Below are 12,430 nucleotides of genomic sequence, written 5' to 3'. Positions count from 1 at the left end.
ATTTCTGCCAAACTGAACTTCTGGTCTTTGCCACCCCCATACGCACAAATACATTTTATCTTGTGGTTGTTCCCTTTTCCAAAGCCAGCACTGCCAGACGCCCAACTGTCCATACCTAAAAACAAAAGACTCATCCTTCATAACTCTGTGTTCCTCACCCAAGTATTCATTTCATCTCTAAGTTCTATAATAAATTCAACCTCAAAAATTAAATATTAGTCCATGTATGTCTTTCCACCCTGACCAGCTTGGTTTTAGCTGGTTTAGTCTTGTGTAAGCTAGCATCTTGCTGTTCCCTGTTCTCTATAAGACAATCTTTCCTCAGAGATCTTTTGAAAAGGTGAATCAGATCTAGTCATTCCTTGGTCTAAAATCTTAACTCATTCCCATTTCATGTTGGGTAAAACTCGGAATTCATAGCATGGCTTACACTACCCTAAGGAGTCTATATTTATCCACATCTTGCCCTTTTTATTGAGCTCACTTCAGCCACATGGATCTTCTTTCATCTTTTTTTAATAAGCCAGACTCAGATGCCAAGGAGCTTCCACAGGCCTCTATTCCCTCAGTTTTTGCCTGACTAACACCTATACCTCTTGGAAATGCAGCATAATTTTACTTCCCTGGGGAGACTTCTGCCTTGTCCTTCACACAATAATGTTAATCTTTTCCCTAGATCTAATCATAATTTTAGTTATATAGTATATGTTTACTTTTTTAAATTTCTGTTTCTACCAACTAACCTGGACATTTCCTGAGGGCAGGTACTGTGTCTGGCACAACAGAAGTGCTATATGTTGAATGGATACAGGAATAAATGCATAGTGTCGCATTGAATCAGGAATCTTTCTCATGATCCTGTGTTCAGTATCAAAGATGATCTGTGCTCTACCTTTATTTCTTTAACTGAACACTGTGTTGTTTTCCAAATGAGTTCCACCCAAACATCAAAAACATTTACAGAAATGACAAAAATATAAGACCCAAGATCATAAATGGGCTGCAAATAAATGCTCAAATAACTTATCTATTTGAGAGAAAAGCATGTATCCAACCTCCATGGTTATATTTATAGGTATTTCTTACATAGGCTTACAGCAAATGGTATTAAGGCTACAAATTTTTATAAGTTATCTCATACAGGAGACTCCAAAGCAGAGGGAATGGGTATCTTCCCCTGCCTTCTCTTTCAAGGATAACAGAATTTTAACTGTGACCTCTAGAGCTGGAACTATAACCAGCTTTAATTAGAAAACTTGCAGATACCATTCAAGAGGAAGCATAGTCTTCTGGGTGTTCCTGTAGTTCTAATACTTGAGGATAAGATTCAAACTGGAAATAACACGATTTGTGAATCAGTTTTCTTGTTTGTGCAAATGAAAGATATGTGACACAAGTAGCAGATTTATTTGATCTCCTTTCTTTAACTCATGGCTTAACAATTCCAAAGGCCAGTGATGTAAAGGAATTAGAAGATTTAAGATAAAATGACTCCCGAAGACACTCAGACAAAGGGAATTTTTCAATGGATTTGGAAGAGAGAGATAGATGAGTTATATTGCATGTGTCTTCCATTCAGACAAAAAGATGAGCTCTGCCTCTCAAATCAGGGAATGCTTGGGAGGTTAGATACCACAAATATCTAGATAAGATCATTCTATCTAAGGCAAGATGAAAAGCACACATGACTAAAACTTTTAGCAAGCAGCATCTGAGATAGTGTCAACTGCAAGCAGCATTTCCAAGATGACAAATCTATAGCTCAAGGAGGGTAAGGAAACAGGTATTCAAATTGAGTGGCTTACATTGTGCCTGCAGCTCCCAGTAATTACATTATCCACACTTATTGGGCAGTCTTTTCATTTTAATTATATAAATGCTTTTTTTAATGAGCATAGTTTTTCCTCTTAAACTGACTTGTAATTTTACAGACAGCAATCATTGGATATAATCTGTAGAAAGAGATTTCCCTATTGGCCTAATTTACTTCTTATACAATAAAGGAAAGTTACCTTTTAATCCCCAATCAATATTTGGAGAGCATGCAATTAATTTAATAGATGTCTAGGTCATTAACATAAATCTGCAAGCTAAAGAGCCAATTATTTTCTTATTTATAATGCATAGAGTAATAATTGTGTCTGTCAGGAGGATCTAAAGCCTCACTGCACAAGATGTCAAGATCATAGGTGACGTTGCCCTGAGCCAAAAATCACAGTTCTGATTGTATTTTGTTTCCTGTGATTTCTTATGGTAGCACAAGAAACAGTTCTGTCTCAATTTTCCGCCCTGTACCAGAGAGGTCAATGGATGAATCATATCAGTTTTGGGTGTAGTATTAAAAGCAGATTGCCAATTGTAATGGTAGTTCTTCATTTTTTCTCTTTTTCCTTTTTAATAAGACCATCTCATAACACAAAGCAGAGCTTTAAAAAAACTGTAAAGCTATTGACAGTATATGTCAATCAGTGACCACATGAATTAACTGAAGGAAATGCAGACATGGACTAAAAACATAGGAGGTTTTTGCAGGCCAACTCTACTTCCCTAGGTGCATTTTTCTTCTCAGGAACAGCATGGTTGATGCTGAAGTTCTTGGCCTGTGAAATTTATTACCCACAGAGTCAATCTGCATTCAGGCAGCCAACTCTGAATAAATAGAGTCATTGTGCTTGTCTGGGTTTTGTGGCCAGAGTTCATCCAGTCAGCGTGACATTCACATCCCAGGAGATTCATAAAAGCCAACACCCTGGTATGTGCTCTTGAATCCTGCCAAAACTGTGTAGAATTATATAAACAGGAGTTGAAGCCATAATCAGGACCAGGTTTGGGGGGCAAGGCTCCAAAATCAAGTTTCTCCTCCATAAGAAATGAAGTATATTGTTGATGGTTTTTTTTTTTTCTTTTTTTTTTTTTTTGGTAACCAAACAAGAGCCAAACAGTTTTTACATAAGTCATTCCAAGAATAGTCTTGAATACCTGCTAAGCTCCAAACATCCATACAAGATACCATCTGGATGAATTACACATTCATCCAGAATTATAATTTAACCACCAAAATTTTAAGTAAATTTTCAATGCCAGGAAATGCATTGCCCTAAGGAACTGTACAAAAGAATGTATGTTACATATATTAAACCTAATGGCAACATAGAGGAAAAGAGAGTAGTTTATGTTTGTTAGGTTTTTTTGTCATACACTAATGCTGTACCTGAGCTAAATACTGAATTTGAACGTACGGATGAATTGGTTTCTCTGCAATATGGAAACATAACACTAACTATGATTGAAGGCAGCCACCAATCAGATCTTTGTCATATTTGTCTAGGAAGTATCATATATTTGAACCTTCAGTCACAATCAAGAAAACAAATGTACATGTTCCACAGGAGAGTTTGCTTGTTTAGCAGACATAAAGTCTAGTTAAGTATTTTGTGTTTTATCCACAAAAATTTACTGTCACCAGAATCAATTAAAAATTTCTCTTATCATATACTGCTACTCTGTAAAACATTTGTGAAAAAAGCACAACCATGCACACATAGTGATTAGCTGTCATTTTCAAAACTGAAGTGGTCAGTTAATGTAAATGTCACTGCACAGATATGCAAAAGCCCACAACGCTGTTTCCTAAAATATATTTTTGAGACCACCTCTTAGGGATCTGATTGAGATTTTTGTAAGCTTAGTTGTGTCCAACCATCCTGGACAATGGGACTTGCCTAATTTCAACCTGAGAGTCCTAAATGGAAATCTTCAAAATCAGAAAATTATATAAAAATTAAGAGATGACCCATTAAATTTGGGAAAACATACAACTAACACAAAAATGGGTAACTGTAGTCTTTGTTAAATTGTGGAACTCATACAGCTACATTTTTTAAACTCAGCCAAGTTTTTGTTAGTGGCAGATATCAATCCTACCCAGTCAGACTCTCCTTCAGAAAGCAGGAGAGGGGCCAGCCTAGGTAGTTGATAGGCACTCACTTCTCCAACACTGCTTGCAACAGGGCTGCTGATTGGCAGAGAAAATGAATTCTGTCTCCAGAGCACATTCCTATTTAACTCAAAGGAAGAGCTCTTTGTCCTGTGAGTTTAATGAGTTTTTTGTTTTTTGGTTTTTTTTTTTTTCCTTCAATAGCTTGGAAAGTATCACCATTCAACAGTGGTTGCTCCTTGGAGTGTATGCTATCACTACTCTGCAGGCTTAGGTGGTGTCCTACAGTAAAGAATTTACCTAATGTTATTTACTCAGGTGTTTAGTAAAGATATACGATTGGAAAATTTTATTTTCATTTTGTTTTTCCAATTCTTCTCCAAGTGGGGCTGGTTATCTCATAAGCACAGTTTTTCTCAGGAGATTCTCTTTGACTAGAAGCAGTGAGAGAAAGCATTTCTGGTTATTCAAGACCCCTTAACACTTTCCAATTCCATTCTGACCAGATCTGCAGCCAACAGGTTGTGCGCAGTGAAACAAGATCATTTTTAAGAAGCATTTCATGTTATCATTCGCTGGTAAATGGATGGAATTGGAGAACATCATTCTGAGTGAGGTTAGCCTGGCCCAAAAGACCAAAAATCATATGTTCTCCCTCATATGTGGACATTAGATCGAGGGCAAACACAACAATGGGATTGGACTATGAGCACATGATAAAAGCGAGAGCACACAAGGGAGGGGTGAGGATAGGTAAGACACCTAAAAAATTAGCTAGCATTTGTTGCCCTTAACGCAGAGAAACTAAAGCAGATACCTTAAAAGCAACTGAGGCCAATAGGAAAAGGGGACCAGGTACTAGAGAAAAGGTTAGATCAAAAAGAATTAACCTAGAAGGTAACACCCACGCACAGAAATCAATGTGAGTCAATGCCCTGTATAGCTATCCTTATCTCAACCAGCAAAACCCCTTGTTCCTTCCTATTATTGCTTATACTCTCTCTACAACAAAATTAGAAATAAGGGCAAAATAGTTTCTGCTGGGTATTGAGGGGGTGGGGGGAGAGGGAGGAGGTGGAGTGGGTGGTAAGGGAGGGGGTGGGGGCAGGGGTGGAGAAATGACCCAAGCCTTGTATGCACATATGAATAATAAAAGAAAAAAAAATTAAAAAGTAAAAATAAAATGGATATGCTTTTAAAAAAAAAAAGCATTTCAGACAATTGCTAAAGTGTCAGGCCACCAGACTGGCTGCCACCACACTTCAAGAGTACAAGGATACAGGTTAGCCAGGACAGCTCTATGGGGAGGTCTGATTTAGGAACAAATTCTGCCTAGAATTTGTTCTTAAAAGTCCAAGGCAATTCTAGGAAGAGAGTGAATATGATGCAATATATGTGGAAGTCCTTTCATGTATCAACGCAAAGCTATGTTCACGCGGGAGGGAAAATCCTAACACCAAGAGTGACATACTTGGAATTGGTTCCATTTGCTTTTATACAATTGGTTTGCAAAGTACAATTAGGAGAATCCTTCCTAATCATTACAAACCTGTTTTTACCTTCAAATAATGCTATTTTGTTTGAGTAAAGTGATTTAATTAAAATATAAGGCCACATTTTGATTTTGGCTCTTCATGCACCAGTTATATTTTTAAAGAAACTACCAAAACATTTATGCTTCTTTCTTCTGTTCTTTATATGTAAACAAAGTAACATTTGTATTGCACAATGTAGGGCATGGTTGCATTCATAATTATCAACCACCTACCAAGGGCAATAGGGTAGAAAAAGGACTTTTCTGAATGCTCCAAAAGGCATTTGGCAAACTCACAAACTGGGAAATGACTAATCCTCATATTCACCTGCCGAACCAAAGATGACAATCTCATAAATGTAGACTCAGGAAGTTGCATAGACTGTACAAGCATGCTTTGCCCAGGTTCCTGTAACATGAACCCTTCAATGACTTCCTATTGTCCTGTGGATAATCTCCACAGTCCTCTACTTGACCTCCAAAGCCCTTCATCTTGCCTCAACTTGTTCTGCTACTGTCCCTATGGCTCACTCGTCTGCACTACCACTGAGCCAGAATCTAATCCTGTTTGCAGCTTTTGCTCCTAGACATTTTCCCTGCCCAGAGCCCTTGTTTTCTCATGCAACCCCATCTCTCTGATCCAGTAACTCTCCTTTATCCTTCAGGCCTAAGCTTTATTCTTCCTTACATAATTAGCTTTCCTTGACCATTTGTGCCTTCATTATTCAGTGTCATAGCAGCCTATTCTCTTCAGCCATAGCCATTGTAATCTGAACTGGTTTTTGTGTGTGGAATTTATCATATCTACCCTACTTCTAGACTCTAAGTGTGATATAGCAGGGTTTTGTCTGTTTTGATTCTCCCTTAAGCAAAACCCCATGCCTGCACACAGTAAGTCAGATTAAATGACATAACTATGTCTGTCTAGGTGTTAGTTCTGCTTCCATCAAGTAAGAGGTTGGTGTTAGAATAGCCATCATCAGCAACACCACCAACAACAGGTGTTGGCGAGGATGCGGGGAAAAAGGAACCCTCTTACACTGTTGGTGGGAATATAGACTAGTACAACCACTCTGGAAAAAAATTTGGAGGCTACTTAAAAAGCTGGACATCAATCTACCATTTGATCCAGCAATACCACTCTTGGGGATATACCCAAAAGACTGTTACTCCAGAGGCACCTGCACATCCATGTTTATTGCGGCACTATTCACAATAGCCAAGTTATGGAAACAGCCAAGATGCTCCAGCACTGACGAATGGATTAAGAAAATGTGGTATCTATACACAATGGAATTTTATGCAGCCATGAAGAAGAACAAAATGTTATCATTCGCTGGTAAATGGATGAAATTGGAGAACATCATTCTGAGTGAGGTTAGCCTGGCTCAAAAAACCAAAAATCGTATGTTCTCCCTCATATGTGGACATTAGATCAAGGGCAAACACAACAAGGGGATTGGACTATGAGCACATGATAAAAGCGAGAGCACACAAGGGAGGGGTGAGGATAGGTAAGACACCTAAAAAACTAGCTAGCATTTGTTGCCCTTAACGCAGAGAAACTAAAGCAGATACCTTAAAGCAACTGAGGCCAATAGGAAAAGGGGAACAGGAACTAGAGAAAAGGTTAGATCAAAAAGAATTAACCTAGAAGGTAACACCCACGCACAGGAAATCAATGTGAGTCAATGCCCTGTATAGCTATCCTTATCTCAACCAGCAAAACCCCTTGTTCCTTCCTATTATTGCTTATACTCTCTCTACAACAAAATTAGAAATAAGGGCAAAATAGTTTCTGCTGGGTATTGGGGGGGCGAGAGGGAGGGGGCGGAGTGGGTGGTAAGGGAGGGGGTGGGGACAGGGGGGAGAAATGACCCAAGCCTTGTATGCACATATGAATAATAAAAGAAAAATGAAAAAAAAAAAGTAAGAGGTTGGATCACTCTGGGCTACCTATGAATTTCAGCCCCTCCCTTTTGTTTTACTCTCTACTCCAGTGCCCATGAACTTATTCTTGCTCTACCCAATTACAATAAGGGCATTTAATTTCCTCTTTGATTTCCCTTTAATAACAGATTGTGACTTATAATTCATTTAGCATACATTAGAACCTGAATATCTACTGATTTGTTCCCAGGCTCCAAGCTTGTTATCATAAAAACAGAAAAAAATGCCATCTCTTGAGGAGAACCTGGAAAATGATTATTTCTGGCAGAAAACTTGTTTTGTCTCATAGAAGTGAGCTTCAGAGTCATTCATGAATGAGTAATAAACTCAGGAAAAATCAATGTAGCATTCTCTTAACCCTCTTAACCAATTTTGGTGAGAACTAAATAAAAGGAAAGTTACAAGGAAGAGATGATGACAGATTTAGAAAGAGAAAAATATGGTTGCTATAACATGACTTTTGAAGGGATGAAATTGGGCAATTCATCTAGTTTACAGTGAGTTTTTCAGGCTTCAATCATGAGTCACCTAAGTAATATTTTTCTTGGCTATTTAATTCCAATATTTATTTCTTTTATTATTTTCCAACTGTAAACTAAAATAGCATGCAAAAGCCAAGGGTTTTTTTTGTTTGTTTTTTATTTCTTTTAAAGAGAGGAGGCAGAAAAAGAAAACCTCTTGGGTGGTCTTTGCTTTGCTTTTGTATATTAGTGTCATAAGCTTTATTTTTCTCAAGAAATTATTTAAAACATTTAGTATATTCTTATCTCTTTTCTCAATGGATGATGAGTTGTCCTCTGTTAAGTTTTTAATGATGTAGGATAACTGCATAGTCAAAATCAGACATTAAAAGATAGTGGTGCAGGCATTTGATGGTGCTGAGTACCATGGTTTTGAATGTAATAACATACATCCTGTAGACAGACTTTAAGAGTGAAAAATCACAAAAAGACATTGCTTGGTGGCTGGTGGGTACCTGTCTCGAAGCCCAGATGGCCCTTCTGGTCCCAGCACCACATGAGTCTGCTAAAGGAAAGCCAGCCGAGCCAGCTTATATTAGACTTGCAAGGCCAACCTAATTCTGAGTTGTTCTCAGCAGATGCCACCACCTGGGACTCATCGATTATAGATAAAGATACCTCAGTGGTGGGCGAGCAGCAGAGTTTCTTGCTCTTTGAGTTTGCTTTTGCTTTCAAAGTCATTTTCTAGCCAACTTACACATCAACATGCACTGGTTCCCTATCATAAATGTCAGCAGGACAAGTATTTGGAGGTAAGGGGGAAAAGAGTCAGTAGACTTTGCCAGCCCTGGTCTACTTCCATAGCTAAGGGAAAATTCAGATCTAACTTTTAGTCATATCTCTTATGGTTTCTGTTATTTCAGGAAGAATCTACCTTCCATACCTCCTGCTGAGGCAACATTAAGAGACCATACTAATAATACATTCCACCTTTCTTCAGTGAAGTTCAAAATACCTCTTGGGTATTCAGCCAGAATCAGAAGTAGAGAGTTAAGTTCTTTTCAAGTATCCCTGGCTAAATTAAAGCAGTCTTTCTGAGTGAGAAGAGAACCCTTTAGGGGATAAACCTGTGAACAAAGATGGGCAGCTATTACTTGCTGGGTGCTTTCAGTGAGCAGCTCCTGTGCTGGCTCTCAAAGAGAGAGCTCAGGCAAGGAGTCAGAGAGGGGGATTACCATCCTCAGAGACAAATGAGCTGGCTTCTGCTCCCCTCTGCCTCAAGTGCCCTCCTCGAGATCTACAGATGACTCCTTCCTCTCTTGAAGTAATTCTGTGACATTCCATGACAGTACACTGGGGCATTAATTCACTGGGATTCAGAAAACAGGAAAGGGGCAGCAACCCATTCCACATCCTGGATATTGGCTGTCTCGCTCCTTCCACATTCCGTCCAGAGAAAGGAAGGACAGGTTGGAAACTGAGATTTTAATGGAGGGCCACATTCCAATCTATCATAAATCAATGGTGAACCTGACATAGGATATAAGACTCTCAATTCCTACTTCGCATATTTGGTGGTTTTTCCTAAATTGACATAGTTGTGCCACTTGTGGAAATGAGCTAAGTTCCTCTTAATTTCTTCTCAGTTCCTTTTGCCAAGCCCCAAAGCTCATGTTCCCTGTGCCCCTTCTTTCAGCTCTGCCTTGTATTCCTATTTTACTGCAGTGTTTGTTTGCAGCACCTCCCACGCACACACTTGTTATTTTACGGGATCAGTTCCTCAGCGTACAAAGGACCTTCCTGCTCTTTAAAGGGCTTTTGTCTCTCTGGTCTCAAGCATTAAATGCCAATAGTGAGCCCCTCTTGAATATAATATGAAGAGACACCCACACTCAATTCCACACATGCCTCAGTTGGGGATGAGAGGTGCTTCAGTAGAAAATCACTGCTAGAAGCTGAGCAGGCTGCTGCTTTACAGTCTAGCCCAGTATACCAGTGTCCCTTTCTTCTCACCACATCCCTCCTTGTCTTTAAAATTCTGCTCCGATTTCAGTGGGAAGGATTCCTTGATGGACTCATTTATTTAACATTTGCACAGTAGATGTTTACTAGCACCTGCTAACAGTTCCAAGCACTGTTGAGGATCTGCAGGTCCCACCCCGCCACTAATTACCACTAACACCTGCTCTTTCCTGACCCCACCCCACCTTAATCTTTTCATGTTCCTCATAAGTGTGCCCAAATCATGAATATGCCCGTCCTCTCTCCCATCCTCCAATTTACTAGTTTTAAAGTAAATCTCAGCACCATGTAATATCCATAAACATTTCAGTATGGATCTCTGAAAAGCTCTTGCAAAAACATTGTCATTACTGTACCTAAAAAAATCAATAATCTCATAATATCAGAGTTCCAGTCAGTGTTCCATTTTCCAACTGTGGAGACTTTTCTCAATAAATCTGAAAAAAATAAGCAAAAAAAAATTACATCTTCATTGGGAAAGAAGCTACAAAAGAACCAAAACAGATTTTTTTCCCCTTAGAGGAAAAGTGAATAAAGCAATGGGAAAAATGATTTCAGGGTGTAGAAACAAAATAGGTCTAGCCTTTGCCCTATTTTCTTAGACCTGCCCAAGGGTGGGGTACTTGTTGCCTCACCACACTTGTCCCCTGGTGGCAGGTGCACATTGCTTGGCACACAATTAACTCACAGAGTGTTCCTTTCGCAACATGACAGGGCTCTCTATGATGTTGCTAACAGTTTAAAATTTGGCCACATGACAAAAATGTGTATAACATGGGTTTTTTTAAGTGTTGATTGAGCACATAATTTAAAAGTCAGAATATTAAATAAACATCTCTGCCCTTTCTTCCAGCAGGCAGCCCAGAGAACGGCTCTCCACGCTCTATCTGACAGGTACATTTTGTCATTTTTATGAACTATAAATTGCTTTATGAAACATTGAGCCCTATTTATTGTGGCATATAATTCATAATCAGATTTTGTCCCTAAAGTATCTGTGAACTGGGATGTTAAACATTTTGCATGCTTGGATTTGTCATGCATGTGTGGAGTTTATTATTGCAAAAATCGCCTTGTTGTATTTCACATAAAGTATGAAGAATCCCACATTGTGCCATGAAACAAGAGACAAGACTCTTAGGGGAATGTGCCTGAATGGCACAGTAAATTCTGAACTTTGGAATTGTTAGAGAACCAAGCTTGTTTTTCAGCAATAAGTACTTCATTTATTTTGAGATGTTTTCTTCAGTTTCTGTTCCATTTCCCCAGAAGTGGTCTATCTTTTGATGAGATTCTCTCACGAAGAACTTTATCAGGTAGCCCAATAACTCATTGTCCTGGCACCTGAATTCTTACTCCCTTCCTTGCCTTGTTTCTGCTGGCCTGAATTATTGAATGAGATACATAAACCTAATCAAAACACCAGCTGTAATTCACATCCCACCTTGCCTCAAAGTCTGGAGAAAGATTGCTGAACAGGAATATAGAAAGTTGCTTTTTAGAATAGAATAGAGCATATCCTTTGAGGGGGTTTGGCCTTTGTTTTGTCACTTCCTAAGTTTGGGGTGTGTGCATTTTGAAGAACACTGACAGTGTTAGACACTCAGTGTATGTTCCTCAGCTGACTGTGGACATCAGCATCAGCCACCAGCCTTAGGCCCCTCTCCTACTTTCAAGTTCCATTTTTTGTGAAATGAGCAATAACTGACTATGTAAACCAGCTCAGCTCAGTGCTTCTCCAAGGTAAAACTTGTCACTTAGGTGAATTATCTAGTGCACATGGGTGAAAAGCATTTCCTCTATGATGGCAGGTTAAACCCAAGTATATTTATTTCAGTTGAAAAGCTTTCCTCATGGCAACCACACAAGGCTGTGAGTTGTAAGAGTGGCTGACACGTGATCTGGAATTACTTCTGATTTTTCAAAAGGCTGATAACTGTGCTGCTTCTGAGTCTGTTGGTAGGAGGAGAGGCTCTGTATCAAAACTTATTTAAAATGTGACACAATAATTCTTACCCTAGACATATTTCTTTTTTTTTTCCCTTCAACTTCTCTTTGTAAGAGAAGCAAATGCATAGGGGAGCAAGGGACGCCCTACACTTACTGTACTTTGTCATTAATAACAAATACAAGGTTTCTGTTGGGGGCAATGAAAATGTTGTAACGTTAGATCATGGTGATGTTTTCCCAACCCACTAATATACTAAAAACCACTGAATTGTACCCCTTACATGGGTGAACTTTACAGTATATAAATTATATTTTGGTAAAGCTATATATGTATACACTCAAAATGTCATGATGACCTTTGGTTGAATAAACCAAAACCTATTTTAAGAAAATATGGCCTCCCTTTAAAGACATGGTTACAACACAAAAACAATTCATCAGAAACTAGGACTAATACATTCGAGAACTTCCTTCCAAGTGATACATGACTTAGCCCCGGGAAGAAAATGTGCATGTGTTTTAATGGTGAGCCACACTGTTCCCCTTGGCTTTTTTATGGTAGTTTCACTAAAACCT

The 12,430-nt window shown here is 38.8% G+C and overlaps 1 protein-coding gene across 1 annotated transcript in view; it reads left to right on the top strand.

The window, feature by feature from the left end:
* The window catches only part of Aff3 (ALF transcription elongation factor 3), a 494,906-nt gene that overhangs the window by 397,905 nt on the left and 84,571 nt on the right, over positions 1-12,430 (top strand). The window contains exon 11 of the mRNA XM_074050356.1: positions 10,758-10,798. Coding sequence (XP_073906457.1) covers positions 10,758-10,798 — 41 coding nt within the window. The remainder of the gene's footprint in view (positions 1-10,757; positions 10,799-12,430) is intronic.

Source organism: Castor canadensis, chromosome 12, assembly GCF_047511655.1.
Source record: "Castor canadensis chromosome 12, mCasCan1.hap1v2, whole genome shotgun sequence".
Lineage (NCBI taxonomy): Eukaryota > Metazoa > Chordata > Mammalia > Rodentia > Castoridae > Castor > Castor canadensis.
The sequence above is the reverse complement of the archived record's forward strand: the minus strand, read 5'-3'. Positions and strand labels throughout refer to the sequence as shown.